Source organism: Apis florea, unplaced genomic scaffold (genome assembly GCF_048593485.1).
Source record: "Apis florea isolate Af1SG1 unplaced genomic scaffold, ASM4859348v1 contig_3493_pilon, whole genome shotgun sequence".
Lineage (NCBI taxonomy): Eukaryota > Metazoa > Arthropoda > Insecta > Hymenoptera > Apidae > Apis > Apis florea.
The window spans coordinates 3,693,734-3,719,390 of record NW_028256772.1 but is presented as its reverse complement, the minus strand read 5'-3'; the positions used below and the strand labels follow the sequence as shown (position 1 = coordinate 3,719,390).

The 25,657-nt window shown below is 35.5% G+C and overlaps 1 protein-coding gene across 1 annotated transcript in view; it reads left to right on the top strand.

Moving 5' to 3' along the window:
- Positions 1-25,657, top strand: part of LOC100868763 (zwei Ig domain protein zig-8) — a 245,085-nt gene that overhangs the window by 213,116 nt on the left and 6,312 nt on the right. Inside the window, exons 5-7 of the mRNA XM_086912816.1 lie at positions 5,487-5,728; positions 8,551-8,770; positions 19,805-19,988. Coding sequence (XP_086768942.1) covers positions 5,487-5,728; positions 8,551-8,770; positions 19,805-19,988 — 646 coding nt within the window. The remainder of the gene's footprint in view (positions 1-5,486; positions 5,729-8,550; positions 8,771-19,804; positions 19,989-25,657) is intronic.

Genomic DNA, 25,657 nt, shown 5'->3' with positions numbered 1-25,657 from the left:
ACCGATCCATCCTCCGGTTTCCACTGAATCGAGTCCAGAAAGAGGATCCTATAAACCCTCGAGCTGACATCCAAACAAAAGGAGCAACGTGCCGCGACAGATAACAGCGTAACTCCGCCACGATAATGCGCGCACGTTCCATTACGCATCGCGGCGATCGATAGCCGTGCACCGCGTAAAACGCGTACACGTTATCAGCATCGTGTTATCGAGCGGCTGATTTATCATTACAAGCACGACACCATGGGACGAAGATCGACCGTTGTCGATCTTTCCGCCGTTACACGTCGCCGGGGGCAGAGACGAATGTTCGACAACCGTCATCGTCGCGGAATCGTGCATCTCGCGAATTTTCTCCCCGTCGTCGAGCGTGATGCGTGCAAGTGTTATCGATAAACAGGCGTTGTGGACGAGCCTTTATGGAGTATATATTTTTATTGTAAAGTGAAGGAGATATTAAGATGGATCGATGTTTTATTTCTGGTTTTATTCACACGTTTGGGGGAAATCAATTGGGGAGAGATCGAAACGAATATAGAAATATTGGTGTGGCTTTATTTATTGAGCGATATGTTGAAACATATGAGATAGAAGTACGATGAAGATTGACAACTTTATAAATAAGTGTATCTTTGTTTTGATATTTTTTTTTTTTAATAATAAATTTTTTTACCGAAGAATTTTTACAAGATTTAACGGATTTGCGAAATATTTTCATTCGATTTTCTTCAGATGATGTATTTATAATACGTGTATGCATACAACAAATAATTGAACCAATGAATTAGAATAAAAGATGTAAGCTTTCTTGACTACCATTTTGACGAAAATATAATTCTTCAGGTTTAAATATTCATGAATAATTCAAGAATTTATGTTACTTGTAATATTAATTTGTCGTCGCTCCTTAAGTAAGCATCACTGCCGAATTGATTTATCGAAAATAATTTTATCGACGGAACAACTTGGGCCGAAATGGGACTCGCCTCAAGTTTCGCAGGAAACAAATTTGTTGAATCGATCTCGTCGAAACGGCGCATTCTATTTAAGTTTTACGATCCCCACCGCCGATTTCGTCTCCGGTGAATCGTGTCCCAATCTTGCAACGTATCGCGAGTTTCATTGGATTCAAAGTTTCCGCGCGTTGAGCACTTCTGTCATTCTTCTCAGACGCTATAAACTCGAGTTATCGCGGTGAAAAATGGAGGATAGAAGGATGATACTCGAATGATAAATTGAATTATATCTGGGCAATTTGGAAACGATGCGTGGCGCAAAGTGGCGAGAAAAGAATCTTCGAATTGCCTTGAAAACTGAGATTTACAAAAATCGTGACATAAACATTTACAACAGTAATTCTTTTTATCTCGTTCGATTTCGTATAACGTATCTCCCTGCCATTGACACACGAATATCGAATATAAATGCATGATGCAACGTCTATTGTACGAACAGTCACAACATCTGATAACTCTGCAACTCGTATACAGTCCAATGAAACACTATAATGGATGTGTCATAACTAAGGATATACGGGTACATTCGAGCTTATTCCACGTAATTAACTTATACATATAACAATTTACAACGAACGTTCTCCCATTTAAAAAAAACAGTCAAAACTAATCGGATCAAATCACGTGTCCTTCGACACCGTGCAAGTTTCATCTAACTCATTCACCTTTTCTTAAATGCCTCGTTCTATATAAATTGTCTCAACTTCCACTCTGTAAAGAATCAAGCACGAGATGCATTAACACGTGAACAGTAACGACAAAAGTAAACGAAATATTCGAAAGAAGATGATCCTCTCTCTTTATACAAATAATTAAATTCGCCTCCAAAGTATGTAATATATAAACGTTTTATTTTTATCGATTCAACCGCGCGCAGTCTCTCGACTCGGTACAATTACACATCCAATAACCGGTGCAAACACCACGGTTCATATAACGGGGGAGACTATCTGGCGGGGTGGAGGAAGAGGGCCGCGTGAACGCATATTAAAGGGCGAAGCAGCGTGTCGAGGGGGCAGGGACCGATACGCGTTTAAGTGGCGGCGGGACCCGTGATTCGAGCAGAAGCTCGAAACGACGTGTAACGCGTGGCGGCGGTCCGCGGGATACGGGTTTATGCATAAAACATGAGCGCGTTACTGGTTGTGCCTCGAATCGGAATTATTTACCGTGGTTAGCCGGACTCGCTGGAATTACGACGTAACCGTGTTCGAACAGAGGAGACTCGCGAACACTAATTACCCTTCGACGTTTCTGTTTCGAGAGATCCTTTTCAATCTCTTCGAAAAAAGTTTAAAAAAAGAAACTACGAATCTACGATTCTTTGAACTGTTGTTTTTAATCGTAGCCAATTTGTTAAAAATGATATATATATATATATGCATCTTGAAGGCAGGATAAAGGGGATTCTAATGTGTTATGAGACTAGCATGGATGTGTTAAATAAACGCTCACTTTTGACTCTCGTATATGTATATATATATCGTTCACTTGCGAACAAGTCACAAAGGAATTCAATTTTCTCTCGAAGCATCCCCACCGATCCTAATCGATTTTTCGAAATCCACGTACGTTCACGCGCGAAATACTTGCAAAGCGGGAACAAAAACGGACGCGGAAGCCGATTTATTTTCGTGGGGGAGAAAAAAAGGGCTTTCCACGGTTGAACGATCATTAGATCTCGAATTGGACTTAATCTCGTATTTCTGAAACTTCGTTTCCCCCCGACGGTGCGGAATAATGCGAGGGAGAGGGGAAAGCGCCAAGTCAGAAGTCTCGAATGTTTGCAAATGGCGAAAAAAATAGGTCGATTGCTAAGTCTCGACGCCCGGCGAGGATAGCTGCGTTGATTGTGCCTCCGCTCTTCGAGTGGAAAAAAAAAAAATATAGCTCGCGAGATGATTACTCGATAAAATCCGGGGTGATTCGATCGAGAAATCGGGGAGAGACGAAAATCACTACCTCTAATTGGTCGACGCACATTCGTCGTGAATAGAGAACCGATCGAGATTTTGGATTCCGTCCGATGAACAGAGTTTTCGATAACGAAATTTTTGTTCCGAACAAAAATTTTTCAATTTTTTTTTAATCTCGTGCTCCTTAATGGAGTCGAAGATCGAGATTTTTGTGCAATAAAAATATACGTGTCACGAAACAATTACAAATTAAAGTGTTTCCAAATATGGAAAATATTATCACGTAAGAAAAATATATTCGTGTAAAAGAAATATGTTAGTTTTTTCACGAAACGAAATTTAGGAGAAAAAAATCTCGAGCGATCACTTAAATATTAAATGATATCAAAGAAAAATATGGCTAACTCGTCAAAGGAAATCACCCTCTGAACCAATATTTAAACATAGAGATATAAAGTGCTCTTTCGATTGGAACGAATATCATGAATTTTTTTTTTTTCGATCTGATGGAAAAATTTGACTGGTTATTTAAATATTCGCGTACACAGGGGTGTAAAAAGAGGGGTGGCCTCGATCCAGGATCAATACGATGGCTATAACGATTTTCATATTCGCCAAGGCAAGAAGGTAGCACGGGTTCTTCGTCGGTATCCGGAACACGCTTTCAACGGTTCCACCGGAATTCCCGATCAGTTTTCCTTCCCTCTGGGTCGTGGCAAAATTTCCACGACGGAAGCAAAGAGAGAAGATCGGGTGGGGAACGTTTGAAGAGGAATCAATGGGCGGAGAGAAAGAAATGGATGGTCGTTGCTGAGTTTTTCTATTGCGGGGGGATCTGCTTGTGATGGTGTAACGAGGTTTGATCTGACCGATGTTTAATTAGATGATTAATATTTGCTTTGGAAGTGTTTTTCTTGTAATTTGTTGTAATAATTGTAAGGTAAATGTTAATTTCCTTTTGTAATTACAATCTTTATTTTTAACTTAAATGTAACTTACAGAGGGAATAAGTACAAGTTATAACTTCTTGAAGAATATTTCCTTAAAGTCTATTCAACATATTTATTCTATTCTACTTCGTACCAGACAGACACTTAAAAAGTGTTTGAATTTTTATATGCGATCTATAAACAATTGGATGATATTTATATTATGATGTGAAAGAGGGTTAAAATATATTTCAAACATTTAATTTAGTAATTTTATTTATTTTGCAATTATAATATAATATACAAAAATATGAATGTACAATTTAATCTAAGATTCCTGAATGAAAAAAATTTTCGTTCCGACTTTTATTCGAATTTCACTTTTGTGTACAGCTTTACGTTCTCTCTTCTTTATAAAAATTTGCGCAATTTTTATCTCAAACTCCGGCTTCGAGGGGAAAAGCCCTGATAAAACAAATTGAACGCGGTTAAAATTTTCAGTGGCACGAGCGAAAGGTTTAAACAGCGAAAGATAAGCGAACAAGTGAGTAAAAATTTTCCAACAAGCGTACAACAATCCAACGATTCACTTTAAATTTATATTTAAGTGACGCATCGTACACGTCGTTCTGAGGATACGAGCAGACAAATATCTAAGCAATATACGTACTTATTGTTTTCCGATGCGCTGCACGCGATCGAAGAAATATCGCATCCTTCCAATAGTCTGACATCAAACTCTCGTGCTTACCTGTTTCGCGTATCTCTTAGCCAGTTGAGCAACGATAAATTGGACGATCTAACCTTAGATCCAGAACCGTTTCCATCTACGTGTGTATGTAATGGTAATATATATGGATTCAAGGTATAAAGGTGATATAGAAATTATTTATAAAAAATGAGCACGATCTAAAGTGAGAGCATCCATGCTCGATAAATCGACTCGATAGATCACTTGATTATATCGAATCGTAAAGTAAACGAAAGATTGATTGATTTCAAAGAATTTGTAACATTTTTATACAAAGAGAAACGTACGTGAACGTGTTGGCTTCTTCGAACTCTCAATTATTTCTCGAAACGTTGCTTCCTTATTTTTAATCGAGAATTCTCGTTGGAATAATTAAAAATAATAATATTTTTCCGCGATCTATGTTGGTCGAAATTCTTTCACGAGACGCATAATTACTCCCAAGCTACGATGTGTATATCCATTCAATGATCACAAACGCAGAGGAACGTATGTACCAATATGTACCGTCAGTTGTCAATTGTCTGTCCAATACTTGTAAACACCGGGAAACAGAGATCCCTAGAGACTGGAGAATATCGCGACAAGATATCCGATCAACGGCAGCATGCCGACCAATAAATCGTGCAACGTTTTCGAATAAATAACATCGCCAACCAAAAAAAAGATATCGATATCATACGTGATCAAACAAATTCGTAATAAGAGAAAACGAGGTTTAAAATTAACAAAATTAACACTAATTGAAAGTTTACTCACGACAATGGATAGATTAATTTTCAAAGAAGTTTAAAAGAATCTGATATTATTGTAAAAAAAAAAGTCTATTATTATATATATATATATTAACTTTTTTAATCTTTAATTGTTACAGATCTATCAATAATAACCGATTCAATATCAACGAAATCGACGACGGCGGCAAAGCGATCGGTACCGACGGATGCGCCGATGTTGAACTACATTTTCGATGCGCACAGCACGCTGAACAAACATCAACACCATCACGACCATAGGTGGGGCCCTCATTTCGAGGGAGAAAGCAAGAATATGACGGTACAGGCTGGTGGTAGCGCTCTGCTTGACTGCAGGATATCCTTGCTTCAGGATAAAACCGTGAGTCTCTTCCTTCCTTAAGTTTTTTTTTTTCCTCCTATTGACAATTCTTTGGAAGATTGTGATTATGCACAGTGCAAATTCTAATTCTGTAGATTCATATAAATAATAGAGTATATATAGAAATTCGACAGATACATCTCAGGCTTGTTATCATTTTTTCATAACAATATTCTCGAGGTTTTGTTTTTTTTTTCTAAATGGATAAGACTAGAAAACGTTTTCGAAAAGCCTCTCGTTCAACCAACGCTCAACACTTCGCTTCTTAACTGATACAACTTCTTTCTTAAATTTTCCACAAATATCCCTAATTCTTACGTATCATTCAACGAAAATATGCAAAACGCGTCAAAATATATGTAAATTTATGGAAAGTGTATGGAAAACATTTGTATAATATGCAAAAGTGAGGGAGAAGGGGGGGTGGAGATGTTGTATATTTTCACATGTTTCTGTATACTTTTACACCCTCGCATATCTCCATTGTTTTACATACCTTTTCCATACATTTCCCATCGTTTTGCATATCTTAACAGTTTAACAGTCAAGGTCTCGAATTTCGCCGGCTTACTCCCCCGTCAGGAAATTAGAAAGGCTATAATTCACAATTAATCTTGTAAAGCGTGGCAACGGTGGTTTCAGACGAAGATGGGTGGCCACGATTTATTCTAATTAATTTCTTTGCGCCCGCCATCCACCGGTCTTAGATCTCGGCTGTGTGACGCCGCTTCCGGGAGCTAGACGCGTCTATCGCAGTTGGAACAATCGCGCCGTTCGAATTAATTTAATATCCGGCCTCATTATACGCGCGCTGGTGTGGTTGAACAGGAATTATCGCTGCCGGCTAGATTTCGCGTGAATTTCCCCCGTAATCGTTGACATCCACGTCGCGTGAATTTGATCGTTTCCTGTTTCGATTATCGTAATCAATTCGCACGACGATTCTTCACTCTTCTCTTTTATTTTGATTTGAAAAATGACAAATAATTTCTAAAATTTCAGCCGTGGAACTTTTTATTCTGATTCTATTTCGAATTGGAATCGTATTGAAAAGTTTTTTCATTCAAATACGATTTATAGAATAATGATTCTATCGTATGATCTTAAATTAAAAAATTTCGTTTCACATTTTACTTTTGCAAATATATGAGATAATATCGGAGAGATGGTTGTTAATTGTTCGAATAAGTAGAATTATATTTTCTTTTCAGTGAAATAAATTTTTAGAAGAAATATAGTGTAGGCAAGAATAATAATTTAAAATAAAATTATTCGAATAACACACGAATGAAAAATATCGACTTTGTACGAATAACATATTCGCTCATCTCATAATAATTATCGATGAAATTTTATTGTTACCACAAAATTCCTCGAACCTATCTATTTTTCGTCAATGATCAAGCAATATGATATGATCACTGGAGAAAGAAATTAGTTTGGAAAGGAGCAACTATTCGACACTTGTGTTTGCTAGGTGACATTCAATGACATCTATCTTTTCAGATGAATTTACCAACTTCACTTTGAAATAGGGAAACGACGTCGAAACTAACTCTGCAGAAACTCGTAGGGCAATAGTTATATCCTAAAAGCAACGCACTTGGCTGAACCACGGTCGAGCTCGTCTCAGCGTAATATCAGGCTATTAATGTCGTTGCTGTTGTTAATATTGCTAACGATAGTGTCGACTAACGCGATTATCCATGCATAATTATCTTGAAAATGCACACGACTCGACTTAGACCGATATTTATTGGTGTACATTATTTGAATTTGCCGCCAAACATTCTTGGCTTCGTTCGCGATCGAGCATCAAATCGATTGAGATATTTTTAAAGAAAAAGTTTAAAGTTAGTTTAGGTTAAAATAAATATTATTTTAAACATTTTCTAATAAAAGATAATTTTAAAAATTTTGTCTTGAAAAGCAAATAATGAAACAGTATATTGTATTGAAAAAAATATGTACGTCTCGAAATCGCTGGGGATAAGATTCAAGAATTGAAATAGAAAAAAAAAAATAAAGAATCAATAACATATAGTGTCGATCGGAATTTTCTACGAAATATTTCATGTTTTAGTTATAAAAGTAGCTAAAAGCAATCGATCACGATCGGTAGCGATCACGCGCGCCATTGATAACTGTCCATAGGCGGCAATCTCTGTTGAGCGGATAATAACGGGCTTGATATCCATGTCGAAGATGTACGATATCGCGCACATTTAATGGAGAATACCGGGAAACACTATCCAATTCCAGTTATGTGGATAATCTGTGGATTTCGGATCCTTGTTTATCAAACCACTATCTTATGATGCACGATTTGCATGTTTCCCTTCAATTTTCTATGCTCTAACATCTTATCTTATCTTTGAGCCAAACTTTAAATTAATATATATATCATTTCAGTCGTTTCATTTGCAAATATTTAAAAGTATCATTTTGAAATTATTAGAAAATTTGTAAAGATAAATTAGAATTAATTTTGTCGAATATTTATAAAAGTAAACGAATATATAAACATTTATTTGGAATAATTTATCATCTGTACAAGACACTTTCGAGAAAGTAGATGGTAACGAGACATCTAGCGGCAAATCGCTGAAACTTAGATATTAGAAGTTAAAATTAGAAAGATTTGTCAAGTGTCTGGAACAGAGGAACCGAAAATCATGGTAATTGTCACCCATTCATCGAGATTATGCAAATTCCGTGCAAAATTACTATCATCCGATATTCCTTTCAAAATCCAAAACGTAACAAACTCTGTTCCCAAAATTTGATCCAATAACTAACGTGAAAATAATTTGTGTCGGCAGGTGTCTTGGGTACGTAGACAAGACAATGGGGAAAAGGTAAATTTGCTGACAGTGGGTCAGCAGACGTACATAGGAGACCCAAGGTACACGGTGAAGTTCCAATACCCGGATAACTGGCGTCTACAAATCCGACCGGTGAACAGTAGCGACGAGGGCCAGTACGAGTGCCAAGTCAGCACTCATCCGCCCAAGTATATTCACGTGAATCTTCACATCAACGGTAAGTACCGCAATAATTCACTTTTACGACTATCGTAAAGTTAAACCCGCATCGTCAAATACGTCTGAAACGAGAGAAATTATCACTGGACGTATGTTATCTTTAATAATACGTTCCTCCTACTTCTATCGATCACATCGCGTTTTTGTTTCGTTCGATGGTGAAGTCAGGTAGTATTTGAACCATGATAAATATACTCGAATCGTTTCAATGATACAGATTAATTAAGCTTCACTCACGAAATATTAAGCTTCACTGCGACATTAGAACTTTAAAAAAATATATTTGACACGTGTTTTGACAGTTCTGTGTATTATTATCATCTATACAATATTTAGGTTTATTATTATCTTTAAAAATTTACCAGTTTTACCAGTTGCGCTATTTTTCTTTTCTATATAATACACATCAACTGGACTCCTTTTGATCAAGAAAGATAGAAAAGATCCAATTGTATATAATTATAATTAGGTAGTGTACATCAATAATATATTATTTTCATTTCCAGTATCCCATAAAAGAATTAGTCATGCAAAAATGAGTTTATTGACAAAACTTATTCGCAGTTTTCCATGTTCCACATTCGTTTATCCCCCCGTATATCCAATAATATTTGCCTGTATCGTTTATTCCGTCAACTTCGTTAACTTTGTTTGTCAATCTGTTCACGCAGTCGTTTCGACGCGGTTTGATACATTTCCACACACATTAACGCGCTTATTGTATGCGATTTATTCCGAAAGCATCCTCAAACTACGTTCGTTTCAAAAAAAAAAAAAAAAAAAGAGCACGTTTTATCGGAGTTTCTGTTTAAATGCTAGACTAACTCTCCGCGTTTCTGTATTTCGTTTCTATTTCTGCGCCTTTGTATTAAAATCATTTATAAAAAAGAAAACTTTAAATGGGAAAAGTTTTTCCAATTTACTCATTGAAAAGTTATAAAAAGAATTTTACGTTATATATTTATGTATTTTATATATAAAAGTTATTTTTCGTAGATTATACTTTAATGCAATAACGATCTGATGCGACACTAGCGCCACGTGACTATTAACTACTAATATTCTAAGTTTCACAATAATTATTCGTTACTTTTTCGAATATTAAAATTATTATATTTCTCTAACATATTTTATTAATTCTTAAACTTGAAATTTATAAACTTCAAATATGTCGATCATCACTTTCTATTAATAAAAAGAGGAAATAAATATAAGATAGATAAATATGGACAAATAATACGAGAAACGTCAAAACTTGTAATTAATATCACTATTGAAATTCTCGTATGGTATGTTCGAGTCGTGATTGATATAACGTAGTTCAAATAAGCGCAATCATAGTAGAGAACCGAAAAAATAGAGATAGTAAACACGATGTGGAGGAAAAGGGATCGTTTCGAGAAATGGATTTATTTGAATTGGGGGAGGAGGAAATGGAAATAGTAGGACAAAAGGTCGAAATGAGACGAGTTAAGTAGTCGCAAGGGAATGGCAGAGGAATTGGCTTGGTTCTTGGCGCGAATCGAGTTTAGGAAAAGAGGTCATTGAGTAAGTGATATGCTTTAAGCATGGAGATGCAAGAATTGCTGTAATTGGTTCTCTTCGATTCTTGTATTATTGATTTAATATAAGCATAAAGTATAATGAAGTTTTTGGAAAATTATAAATATACTACGAGATAAAATTATAATATACGAATAAATACGATTGTAGCATAATTTTTATTAGAGTTATACCACATCATTGATCATTTTAATGTGCTTCTTTAAAATTTTTTTTTCAACATCTTCTGAAAGATAATTAAACACGTTAAAGATCGTTTTTATTTGAAACACTTTTCGAAATGAAACGTTCAGAAAGAAGGCAATAAAAGATTTCGAAAGTAAGGTGGTAATAATAGAGCGATTTTAAGATTACGTGTATTCATTTTAATTGAAAAAATAATGCAACATCCATTTTGGAAACGTTAAATTGGTCGAGCATTATGTTCCGTCCTTTGGGAGCAGAAACAGATGATTTAAATAATTAAAGTTGCCGGTACCATTTCAAAGGCAGTTTTAGGGAAATTCAATTTTACTGTTGCTACTACCAGAGGAATTCCAAACTCGAGAAGTTTGTTCGTTGGAGGAACGTTCGCGCGAATATTCTTGGTTAGGCGTCTATTCACCGGATTTTAAATCAAACTAATCATCTTATTCCTTCGAATCGAATTAATTGACGCGTCTTTGGAGGCGATATTGATCGACCGATAGAAACGTGAGTGAAATAAATTCTAAACAATGGTAACAGAAGCGAAGAGGAGGGGGGAAAAAAAAAATTCACGTCGATAAAACTTTGCCAAGATTGGATTAACTCTGTTAAGAATTTTTTATCTCCTCCTTTCAAACAATGGTAATAGCAGTCTTCAAGTGGGCCAAAAGTACGTGTCGGTAAAGAAAACCCATCCATTTCCCCACAGGCCATGGTCTCGATGTAAATTAAATGGAAGACGTGAAATAACCCCTCTCTTTCTCGAAGTTAAGATTTTCCCTCAATGACGTCGGGAGAATCGTTTAAATCGGACAACCAGAGGGATAAAAGGTGAAAGCAGAGGGAAACAAAGAGGAGAGCTGGAAAGAAGTATTCAAGTATTCAGCGTGAGATCGAGGAAATTGGCTACGTTCCTGCTACTTTCGTGAACTACGGTGTCACGAAGCTCGCATTGGGAAAATCCGTCGTTGGGTGAATGCCGAAAGAAATAAAACCGCCACGATGGAAAAGGCAAGGAACGAGGAGGAGAAGTTGATTTCGAGCTGATTCCGTAATGTGATATATATTGGCCACGAAACATATTCGAACATATGACGAAGTATACAAATAGCATGAATAATTCTAAAAAAAACATTATATAATAATTATACATAATAAGTACAGCGATAGAATATCTTAAACACTTAAGCAATCGAAGTCTGCAAAAAGAGAAAAGTGTCTTCGTTGATTTACTTCACTAATTCACATAACGAATAAGCCTTAACTATTTTTATATACCAACTTTTGTGTTTGCTTCGATCGAAGGTGAATGTATACCCTATTACACCCTTGCATTCTTAAGATTAATTAATAATTCGTAAAAATTTCGTAACAGATTGCGAACGCAGAAATATAGGAAGAACAATAAAAAGAAAAGGTATTTTTACTTCTATAAAGAAAAAAAGAAAACTCGTCGCAAGAGCTTGGCAAAAATTATGCGAAGCCATTATTGTGCACATCGTGCACAGTTCATCTCCGGCGTGGAGTAGAAAAGCAACGCGTTGTAATCATCTGGATAGAAGAGCTGAGCGCCATACATCGAGACCGGATGCTTACGAATATTAACAGTGGCTATGGTCGATGGTGGCTTGAATGGCGAAAATATTTTCTTCTGCGCGACCACGAGGGGTCCACCATCACAGGATTTTTCACAAAGAACAGGTTCCTTTTTTTTTTCGCGATGGCGTATTCAGCCACGGCGGAAGGCAACGTTCGTCGAATGGTCAGCCAAAGAGTAAAAAATAGCGAGCAGACGGTGCAGGACGAAATGACGATTTCGACATGCACATCAAAGGGAACAGGAAAGAGGGGCGAGCCCTCTTCTTCTTCGACATTGCACGGTTTCATCGTCAATGCTCCAACCTGTAAATCATCAAACTAGAAACCGTGAGAGAAGAAAAATGGACGTTGCTGAGGAACGATACTGCGACTCGAAGGGAGTTTAAAATCGATGGTTGGATCATCTCGACGATCATTAATCACGAATATCAATTGATGTCTATGTAATTGTCTTGGTTTGATTTTCATCTACAATTATTCTTTGTTCTTCATTTAGATTCTATTTCTTTTCTGTTAGATGTTACATATTAATGAGTGAATATTCAAAACGTGAAAATGAGATTTAAGAAAAAGCAATTTGAATAAAAAATGTATTTCTACTCTCGCACAATTATCCATTGGATATTGATTTATACTTGAAAATTACTCGTCCTTTTTTTAAATCAGTTAATAAAGATCCTCCTACTTTATTTATATAAAATATATTAACCCGTTGCTTGTAAAGTCTGATTAATAACATCAATTAAATCGTAGACAACAAGAATTTTGGGAATGGCAAAGGAAAAAAAAGAGAGAGAAAGAAAAGTGTATCGATTTCTAATCTAACCTCCAAAACAGAGCAATCCAATAAGGGAAGGGATCCGAGGAACGTCAAAGAAATAGAAAGACAAAGAAAAGTTGATCAATCCTGTATCAAATCCTAAAGTACCCCAAGGCGAGAAGGATCCAAAGAGAATAAAAGTTGTAAAATCAAAGGAAAAGAGAAGGAATAAAAAAAAAGCGATAGAAAGAGTATCGATTATCTCACAATCCCATCAATATTACAATCGTCTCAAATCAATCTCCTGCTAAACATCTTATCCCACTTTTAAGGATAGCCTTTCTTGCTTCGCGTTAACCAGCTTAGAAAATGGCGGAAGATAAAACACTGGGTAACAGGCTCGAAATAAAAGGAAGGGCGTGCAAGAATGGAATAAGCCGGAGGGAAAGAGAAAGAAAAAAAAAAAAGAAGTCGAGGGAAGTTGAGAAACGAGAGACAGGATCTGAGCATTCCGCTTCTGATCGGATAAATTGGGTTCATTGGTCGAATTTTTGCGGCTCAGCAGGATAATTGAGGGCGAAGTGGCGTAGACTGGTGGAATGGACGTTCGAAAGGGAAGACTCCCTCCCTCCCCCTCCCCCTGGAAGCGGAACAACTTCATTTCGAGTGAAGAGGGACAGCCGGGGTGGGATCGAGATACGTCGTTTCCTGGAACAAAGGGAAGTGGGAGGGGTGGAAAGTGGTACTTAGAGGTAGACAGGAAAATGGACAGCGAGCTTGGAAAATGTAAAACTACGGGAGGAAGTTCATAAATGAAAAGGAAACAGACGAAATAAGAATCTCGGGCGGTGGAATAAAGGAAGCCCCGAAAACTAGGTTTTTTTCTCTTCCCCTTGTTGACGTAATTTTTTTTTCTTTTCCTTTTTTTTTTTTTTTTTTTTTGGAACGAGAAGAGGCTAAACGTGAGTCGGTATAAAGAAGAGGAAGGTGAAAATTGTTTCGAAAGAGGGAATAATTTGCGAGGGAACAACGTGTAATAATCGCGTTTAGATAGATACGTCGCTTTTGGCAAGAGTTCGAACCCCTCCCCTTTTGATGTGGAAGAGGTGGGATCAGTCTTTGTGCTAACAAGATGTTCCACTTAACCTAGGTAATAACCGTGCTTTGTTGACGATCCGCAAACACGTCCAGCCAGTTTGACAAAGCCACCGTGTCCTCCTGAGTTTTGACTTTGACATCCTCTAATCTGATTTCATTTTTTTAATTGGGATCAATTCGAAATTTAGAATTTCAATCGTGGCTAACTTCGTTGGATTATTCGGAATTAATGCTATTGACGTGAGTAGTTGTTTCGTTTATATTTAAAATATTTTTTAAGATTGATGAAATTTTAATCCTCGCTCTTGATTAAGTTAAATGGATTCCATTAATATGTTCATAATTCGAAATGATTAATGTTTTGAGAGTATTAGAAATTTAAGATTAATGGTGTCGATAACAATTTCATCATTTATACCCATAAACTTTTCTTAAGGTTATGAAATTCTAACCTCATTTTTGAGTTAAGTAAACGAGTGGATTTTAGGTTTTATATATGTGTTCGAAAGACAGATTTAATGGAACAATATTTGAATAATATATAAAATGATATATCATTTTTGTTTCGAATATTATTCCCGTTATTTCAAATACAATATATCCGATTCTCCAGTTGAAAAGCTATATTATATATTATAGATAATGAAATGATACGAAAAGCAGAAATCGATTCTCGTTTCGAGATATGAAATGTTCATTTCGATTCGATTTAAATTCAATATCTGTTTAATTATCGATTGTATATTACGATGACATCGTGTTTGCACGTGATACATAAAATAGCTGCTCCGTGACACTACTCTCGAACGAGATTTATATCGACGATCATTGAATATCGATTATTATTAACACATTATTCTCATAAACTTTTATATTCTATTCTATTTAAGGAAATACATGTATTTTCAATGTTTCTTTTTCTTTTTTTTATATATAAAACACGAAACATCTGTCCGTAAGTAAAAGAAAACTTAAGAAACTTACAAGTTCATGCTTAAAATGTCACCGATATTAAAAGACATAATTTCCCCGGAAAGGGAAAAGATTTGAAATTTTCTCGCCCTCGTAAATTCGTGACTAATCGTAAGACAAGAAAACTACTTTATTAAAACTCGTAGAAAACCGTGAGAATCGAAAGTAAAATTATAATAATTTACGACTTGATAATATCCTGTTCAACGATACTGTAAATCAAATTTAAATAATTCGACAATTTCCTCGTATCAAAATTAATCCAACGGTAAGAAAAATTAACAAAAACGGATGGAGAATAACTTCAGTAGATCGATATTTCTAAAGTTTCGTAAAAAAAATTCACCCCATTAATAAAACATTCGTTCTGAATTTCAATGGGCGGGATAAACATTCGTTATTCAAAGGGCAAGACCCTTTCCTCCGTCATGTTCCAATTCCCACCGACTTCTCGACACTGGATTACATTTTAATCTTATACTTTCATCCGGGATAAGCCCGCGTAAATTCTTCGTTATCGCGGAAACGAAACCGTGGCGGAATCAACCAGAGAGATCACCTGCCTAATACTACTTCCCTAAACTTTAAACCGTTGCCAACCATGTTTCCAAAACATGATTCGTTTCGTGATCCCTAATTTTGACATTCCTCACTTCTCGTGACTCGACCCAATTCTTGCTCTTCTTGAACTTTCCCAGGGCTAATAGGTAATAGCTGGTCAGAACATCGTACAAGATCCCGCAAAACTTATCGAACGTCGCATAATTACAGATTAATTCGGCCGTCACGCGAACGTTGTATTATCAGTCGGCACGAACCTCGTGGAATCGATTATTCGCGGATAAACTTTATTAAATTTAGATTTAGAATCTAAACAGAGAGGAATGGAAAAGATGATTAAAAGTGAACGGGAGACGGTGGAAAAAAATTATTCGTATGATCGATATATATATAAATATCGTTTTAGAATCTAATCTTCTTGTTCCTTTGTACAGAGATACATTATTTTCTCAAAAATATAAAAAAAAAAATGGAAAATAAAACGGCTTACTCTAATATCTCTCGAAATAATCCCTGAATCCGAAAAAATAGTCACGTTCGCGTTATAAACCGAGCGACCACGCCTATCAAGAACAAATGTCGACGAGGTAACGTATCGTGGGTTAAGAAAAACCCACGAATGGTTGGTATGTGGTCGCCAGCATTGTTTTCCTACCGTGCGAATTTAAATCTGTAACCGTGGCACGAACCGCTTGTGCAAACGTGGCCACCAACCTACGCTTAAACAACGGGCATTTTCATAAACGTTGTAAATCAATTAAATTAATTAGATATTCTATTCTATCAACTTCCATCCATAAGCTTCAAATTCAAAACTTTGCAAAGAAAAATGAAAAATAATTAATCGTATTACACTATGTGATTTAAATAAATTCATCATTCGCATCGCGGATTGGGTTCAAAATTTTTTCAAATAAAAGTTTTCCTATCCTTTTATAAGCAAGTTAATCGTACGATCCAAAATCCTTTCGAAATAAAAAAAAAAAAAAAAAAGAAAAAAATTCGGGATCGCAGTTAAGTAAAATATATATGGAAAATAAATACAACGACAGATTAAACTGTCACCTACGATTTTACACCCCTCTCTATCGACCCACGGATCTCACGCTCCACACGCGTCACAAATCACGGGGTATTCGCGCAACGAAAAATCCACGGCAGGAACGAGAGAAGGAAGATCTTGCTCACGGGGCAAGAATTACGAGGGGGAGGAGGAGGGGGTCGAGGGATCGAGGACAAAATCGATAAGCGTCGTGCGACCATGAATCAACGCCCGATGTGTTTAGACCGCCTGCGGGATTTGGCAAAGGATCCCGCAGGATAATCTCGGCGGGATGGTATCGCCGATGGTGTACAACACGTGCGGAAAGAAGAGGATAAGAAGAACGGACACGAGTGTAACCCGTTATTAAAATTTAATAAAGATACGAGGGAAGGGAAGTATGGAAGAATACTCTGTGTAAAATGAAAGATTAAATTTAAAAAAAAAAGAAAGAAAGAAAGGAAGTATGATAGATATGGTATGGTAAAAAAGAATTGGACATTTTTTTTTTTTTTTTTGAGATTGTAAATTTCTTCACTCTTAATAAGGAAACTCGTTTAATATTCCGTTTTCAAAAATTTGTAATACGTGTGTAATAATTTTAGCATCTTTTCGTTACTTGTTAATCTTATTCTTTTATAACAAAACGATGGAACATTAAATTCTATAATATGATCACCATCTTGGAATATTTTGAATAATATTAAAATGCTTCACTTATCGCGTTCATTAAATAAATAAAAAACCAGAGAATTGTTCAAATATTTACGAAGCTAAATTGGAGAAATATATTTAAAAAATTAAAATATTCCAACCACCTTTTCACCTTAAAAATTTCTTCAACGTTTCAGCCTTCAGTGATTCATTGATTCTTTACCTAGCTTGAAACAATATTTCAGCCCCAATTTTAAGACCCAACGAATATATCTTCCCCCTCCACTCTCTTTTCGAGATCAACTACGAGATTGGGCTTGAGGACCAAGCATAAAAAACGTGGGAAAATTTGCAAGCACTAGAGAAGACAGGTGAAAAAAAGAGGTTGGAGAAAGGATCTGTCAAATATATCGTTTGAATTCATCTCTTTCATCTTATTCATTCGATATATAAATACCAGAAATCAGTCATTTCAACTGTTTCTCAACGAGTTTCTCAAATGAAGGATTTTATTGTTGAACGGCTCGAAATTATCGTACTCGTTTCATATTCCATGTTCGTTTCTACTTGTCTAGCCATTGCTAGCTCATTCTACTTTTGCCCAGACAAGTGGAATAAGAATATTGCGGATGGAATAAGATCTCGACAATCGCATCACTTGTACATTTCTCTCCTTTAATATCTTGAGTGTTGGGTGAGTAACAGTGATAGAAATATGTCGCGAAAAATGTATAATAGACTCATAGATATTATCAAATATTAATACAATACAAAGAGAAAGAGAAGGAACGATGTTTCGGAACATCTTCCAATATTTTTCCATTAACGAGACTTATTGTTTCGAAAAACGTGCTAGCTGATAACACACATGAATGCGTGCACTCCGCTCCTCCTGATTCCGCATGGAGCCGGCCAGATAAAAACTTAGGAAAAGAACATTCTGCGCGGTGGAACGTGGCGAATCCTGTATTATCCAGTGGTCGAGTGAGCAAAGTGAAAAGTTGCCGCGAAAGAACATTTTCCGGCGTGTATTCGTGAGCTCGAATACTATTTTTACATGGAAAAATTCACGAACGGAATTTAAACGTATTATTAAGTACACAATTGTCTTATACGATTGGATAAATATTCGAAGATTAATTTTGGAAAAGATATCAAAGATTTATTCAAAGTGAAATGATTCAAACTGAAAACGATAATTGAAAAAAGGAAAAATAAGGAAATGAATATACGATAAGGAATTATCAAAAATCTAAAATTCTTTCTGAAATTTATTTTACTTCCTATACATTTAAAAACATTCCTTCTCCTTGCAATTCTTTCCACCGCGCATGCATTTTTCCTCCAAGACGATGCCTGCGCTTCTGAAGCTGGAAACGGTCCAGAGATATATATAAGAGATTCTGAATCGAACTTTGGTCGTTAGATACACGTATGCATCAAGGATGATGCATCATCCATATTTATCACCCTTGTGAAATGAAATTTTCTTATCCGACCGAATCGTTTACGGATATTCATTGGCATCAAATGACTTGCAAATTGTGAAAAATTTTACTAACGATGCAACTCGAAAAAAATTTCACTCACTTTTACATCATGGTTGAACAACATATTTTGTCTGTAAATATATACATGATTGTCGTTGATAAAACGAACATCCTTTTTCTGAGCCCGTGATTCATCGCATTATTCGCATTATTAAACAGCACCATTTGTATTCGTGTTGCATCTCGTAATTTGTAAGCGTGGAAAATCGAAGGAGTCTTAAACGTAGCGATTTTCAAATCTTTTCCATCTACTCGTAATTTCTTACTCGATATTTCCATGATTCTTGGACCACGGAAATACGGATGCATGATAAACTTCGAATTGGAAATGGTCCAGAAGGCGAAGGATGAAAGATCAGATCTGAATTGTTCCTCGATCGTTGGATGCACTTACGCGTGAATAGCGCGATCTATTGTGAATATTTATTGGCCCTGTAAAATATTTAGAATGGTATGGAGATGATGTAGTTTCATCCATTATTATCATCCGAATCTAGGTCGGTTTGTTTTGCGTCAACACTTTTGTAACAAATTCCAGAATGCTCTTTAATAGCTCTTTATTGTTCAAAATATTGCTCAAAATAATGAAGGAAATTTAATACCTTTATAATTTGTTTTCAAATAAAACGCAAGAAAAGGATTGAAAACGAAGATATTATGATTCTAGTAGAAAAATTCAATATACAGTTTATTCTTCAATTATTATTTCTCTTTTGAAACCATTAACTATAGAAATATTTTTTTTTATATTATAGATAATATAATTCTTCGCAGTTCTTTTTTACTATCTTCTGAATTAAAATTTTCTCTGAACGTTCCTTTTCACAAACGGAAAACAAATTATTTTAATAAAATATTACAATATTATTTAAATCAATGAAATTGATGTGTCTAAATATATTTTTTACAGTTAAGTGTTGTTATATGCAATGAAGATAATATTATTACTTCAACATGTATGCCAAGATGCAATGTCTATACACCGTCCTTCTAAAATCAATTGACTCAACGATGACAATATCTTAATATCCGTTAATGAAATTTCAGCACCATCCGTCCAAATAGTGGACGCCCTGGGTGAACCTCTGAGAGACAAGTATTACGAGGCTGACAGCACTATAGAGCTGTTATGCGTTGTGCGCCACATAGCAATGCAAGTGCAGTACAGTGTCGTGCAGTGGCTTCACGGCAACAGAGTTTTGAACTACGACACGACGAGAGGCGGTATCAGGTGAGTCGAATCATTTTGTTACCTTTTTCCTTTTTTTTTTGAGAATAATTTTAAAGAGAAATCTTTGTACCAAAACCATCGAATCTGTTAAAATTATAAATCTATTACCCGTGTTTCTGATTAAAAGATAATTTATAACGTTTTAAAAGATTCGTAAGATTCATAAATTGCATCCCTCAAGTTGGAATTAAACAATCGGTAATCCGAGCCAATCTTTCAAACTTTCCAATATTCTTCGAACACGGGTAGAGGGAAGAGTACGTAGAAAGATGAAGTTGAAATTAATTTCTATGCAAATGATTCTTAAAAATAAATTCAACGGACGCGCCTGGACGGATATTAAAGAACTGAAAAGTTTAGCAATGGTTCGACAACGTAGATCGAGATCTCTAACATATTTTCCTCGATTGGAAAAAAATTGGAATCGATCTCATTTCGCCTTCCCTCCTCGCAAGTAATCCGGATATGTGAAGGAATTCATTATCTAAATCCCGCATAACTTGAAACGTCCTTCGAATAAATGCATAAAAGTAAGAAGTTCGTTTCGAAATTTAAACGATGTTAAAAAAAAAATTAGTAAACAAATTTTCTCTCATCGAATCGAAAACTTACGTGCTAATCTAATTTACATATTTTCCGCTCTTCGAGATCTTAACAATCCTCTAATATATTCAGAGACCAGTGGTACATTTCTCATTCGTTCCCACAATTCACTATCCATCTGTCCCAATTCCTAAACGAGGAAAAAGAGATATCTCTCTAAATAGGGGCGGTATCGCGTACAACCACGCGTAACTCAATACATCCCCGTGCATCAATCCTCCTCGAGAATCCATCTATCCTTCGCACGAGTCAAACACGACAAAACACCCGTGACGCTCGAAACCCAACGATGCAACCTCTCGATACGACCACGATTCGAAACCGAGCACCGAGATACCTTCAACTGTCTGATTGCGACCTGAGGCAAGCGTACACGCCACTTGGCATTCCGTGGATACGAGTGGTCGTAACCACGGCGCGACACGTCATAAATCATGCACGATAGCCGGTTCCCGGAACCGACAATCCTCGGGACATCGATGCCAGGATGGCTCGTTTCGCCAAAGTTATAATCCAGTGTCAACAATTCCGCCTTTCCATCCACGATAGACTCATCCAGCCCCGTAATTCCCCCTATAAACCAACCACAGCCTTGAAAATCGGCGGATGCCGATCGTGAAACAGACAAATGAAACAGTAATGAAAAATTAATGTAATTAATGGGCGAGATGTAATGTAAAAAGTTTATTCAGAAGATAGAGAGATGCTAATAAGATTGAAATGTTAACAAATGTTAATCTTTCATTAATATAAAAAAATTGATGGTATTGTGAAAAATGAAAGGGGAAGAAATTATTAATTTCTTATTAACATCCTTTTTTGATAACTTACAACGAAACGTAAGTGATATAGATAACGTAGAACAAAAAGGGAATCGCAAGCATAATTGGCAACATAAATCGTTGGGGAAAAGGTGTGCATAAATTGTTGCACGATCCTCGAGTCGTAAGACGATCCTCCGCGCCATCTAGGGAGGGAGAGGCGACACTAAGCCGAGTGTGACGCTTAACGTTTGAACGACAGTGTTGCAGCGGGAACTAGAATGTTTCTCGCATCGCGGAAACGTTGTCGGTGCACTCGACATCCCGACAAAGTTACAAGCCGTAGACACGGTGGTTGCCGGTAAATGGAATTAGTTTGCACTCAGTGGCAGGTACATAAAGACGCGTGTACATAGAGGCTCTCGTAGCATCCTCGTGGGCACTTCAACCCCTTCGTACGTGGCAACCACGTGGCCCGTGGAAACCGCAAACCGTAACCGCAGGAAGCACCGTTTTGCCGCTCGTTATTTTTCGTTAGGAAAAATAACTGTCCATCCCTTCGCCGTGCAAAATACGAGTTTATTCGTCCCCACGATTCATATTCGACGACCGAGCTTTTAATTAATTGCGCGCGAGGTGTTCGACGTGTCGAGGATATCGGAGATGGGGCCTCCGCTCACATCGATCGATGTGACGGAGGTTGAACAAAGTGGATTTTAAGAATGTAGATTCTTCTTCTCGATCGATAAGTTATATTTGATTTATCTTTAAATTTAGAAGATCAAAGATATTATTATTATTGTATATAAGATGATTTAGGAAAGATAAATAAATAAGGTTTTATTTTTAATTGGTTGGTAGGTAAGGAAAGGTAGACTGTTTTATTGAAATGAAAGAAATCAATAAAAACGAGAATCGTGAAATTATAAATTCGAAGCGTATATCTTTTTTTCGTAGCTAAGATACGAGGAAAATTCAAGTTAAAAGAGGTTCATGCTACATTTTACAATAATACTCGATCTTAATTCATCAGCATACTTAAATATTCATAGGCTGGAATTTCGTATTATTTACGACAATGTTAATTAATGTTTCATTCCTTCCGGCAACGCTGATACGTTGGTTGGAAAAGCTAATATATCAAAATAGACATTATACGCAGCATAATACATCCAGGGAAAAAACTCGTGAACTTCACGCTGCATTTAACGATAAATGTATCTTTTTACGAGTTTTATTAACATAGTAATTTATACATTGAACGAACGCGTGTAATTCATATATTAAAAATAATTCTTCTTTTCGTTATTTTTTTCTTCTTTTTTATACGACGAAATATTTTCTTGTTCTCTTTATAGACTCTCGTGATTGTTTATCACGAGATGTGATGATATAAGGTATTATTAGTAAGTTTCAATTTGCAGTTTCCCACGATACAATACTCGAGATACTAACGAGATTTCGACAAAACAAACTACAATATTTGTCGAATATCGTTAACCCTATGAAATTCTAAACGTAGTTTCGAAACTACGTATGCCAACTGGAGTGGATATCGCACATATTACATACATAAGAGCTAGAATTGGAGAGAAAATCATCGCTACAAATTGAAATTAAATATTTGCCTTAATCAATCCGATAATAATACTCCATATATTTAACACACTTAAACTTCTCTATCGTACGAAATATTTCGAGCAAATATTTTTATCGATTATTCACCCGCGAGATGATAATTCATTTAAAATTGTTAGCAACAATTTTTATTTATCCAAGCAAGATTATAATTCACAATGCTCGGTGTAGCGATTGCATCAGGTAATAAAACACACTTGTCTCGTTAATTAAGACTTTAATTACTAACAAAATCATTTCACGCGAATTAAATGCTAAACGTGATTACAGCCACGTTGATTGGATTTTCCAAACGTTTAGAAATCGCTGTCGTTAATTCGCATTGATTTTAAATCATACAGTTTTAAAAGTGGATCAAACGCATCGTAAACAGCTCACGTGAAAATCCGCTCTCATTTGTTCCAGCTATTTCACGAGCAATATCGTATAACAACTATTGATTTTTGAGAGAGAGGAAAAGATAACAAACGGCCCTCGTTCATCTCTATCTCTAAACTTCTCTTCGAGAGAGTAAAAAGTAACATTATCAATTGAGAGTAAAAAATTCTGACAAAATTTTAAATGCGTTGCTCTTTCTGAAAGAAGCGAGAAAATTGAAGATTTCTCGTTCGATTTCTCGCTCAATTATTTGAAATAAAAATTCAAAATCAAACTCTTCGACAAATAATTATATCAAAATATTATCGGATATAGGAATACAAATATTCAAGAAATTGTTTAGATTTAATAAAGATCAATTACTTATTTAAGTATAATACTCAATTCTTGATATAATTGTTGACTGAATTCGAAATATTGTTATCCATACCAAAAATTTCTTAAAATAACTCAAATTTATTATTTTCAGATTATTATCAACAATATTGTTCATATTCTTAAAAGTATATTTACGTTCGAACGAAAACACAATCTCCCCATTAACTTTCATTAAAATAAAAAACTCTGTGTAACCGAGTTATAGTTTAAAACAATAGCCGATGCGATTAAATCATTCGTACGCGTTAATAGGGGCGCGATTCAATCCCCGTTTATTATATATATTCGCGGGGGCCATTTTTCATCCCGTTTAAAATTACAGACTCGTGACAAATTTACACCACCGTGGAAGCGTTAATCCCGTTTAATGCAATTTCGTGGAAAAATGTTGGACAATCGAACGAAAGGGAGAATGAAGAGGAAGAATAATGGGGGAAAGTATTCGAGGTGGCGGTATATTAACGCGAAACTGAAAGAAACCAGGCGAGAGGATCGGGGGTTGCTTAACGCCATGGATCAACGAGCAATCGTGCTCGGGCGGAGATAACGAACAACGGACAAATTGCAGCCTGTGAAAAGTTTTTCAATTAAAGGCCACCTTCTGTGTTTCGTGTGCAAAAAAAAGAAAAAAAAAAGAAAGAAATAGAAGGCGTTTATCATTGGGTTTAAACAATTGAATTAAAAAAAAAGGGGGGGGGGTATTGTACTTTTACATTTGTCATTAATAATCTTGGATAAGTTTAAAAGGAGGGTGAAAAATGTGAATACGAGGAGAATTTCAATTTTGTACGAAGAGTGCAGCATTGGTGTTGAATTGTAAGAAAAAAACTTTATTTTTTTTTTTTTTTTTTTTGTTTTGTGAATCTGGTAATGCAAATGCATTCTTTATGAATGATATCGACTTTTTTTTATAGAAATAAGATAAGAAAGATTGTTCTATATTTTTAATTTATTTGTTATTCATTCAAGTTATCAGACAATTAGATATCGTCATGTAAAATGAAATGTTTTAAGAGCACAAATTTTGAACCTTGATTTTTATAGTATATTTTACATGACATTTTAAAAAAAAATCTCTATTTTCAGAGTTCAATTTTCATACAATATTTTATGTAAATCGTATTCCATGTAATCTAGATACTCCATTATAGTAAAATAAGATATCTTGAGAGTTCGATTTTTATGTAATACGATACATAATACGATTCTATATAAAGTGATATTTTGAAAATTTGATTCTCGTTCAACAGAATATTTTAAAAACTCGATTTTTATGCAACAATAGAACTTATGATGCTACTGCTTTAAAAGCCTGATTCTTATGTAAACAGATTTTTTATTAAATTAATATATACCAAATTAAAAAAAAATTGTATTATGATAAAATTTTAATCGACGCGTTGAATAAAAAGGGAAATAAAATTTTTATTATCTTTTTTACTAGAAATTCGTAGAAACACAACGGTGAAAGGCAAACGGTAATGTTAATCGAATGAACATTTAAAAGAGATCTTTTGATACGTTTTCTTTCAAACGACTATTAAATTTTTTATGATGCCGCGCCATAAACTGATCAGCCTGCACAGTTTATTGCACAACTTTATGACGTATAAATTGTTAAATGATAATTACTTTTCGAACAGAAATAAATTAATTTCACAATTTGTAATATAATCACAATAATAATCAAAAAAATTGTTCCAATATACATTAAATTACATACATCACCGTCCAATTACCAATGAAATATTCTCACGCGAATATTGATAATAAGTATAAAACAAAACTGCCCCTAGTAAAGCAATAATCATACCTGCACGCCAAGATGAAAACGATAGCCTAATATTTATTGCCATGGAATAATTGCTTTACACGCGCACTTTCGTAAGCATCGTACGTAATCTTGAAACG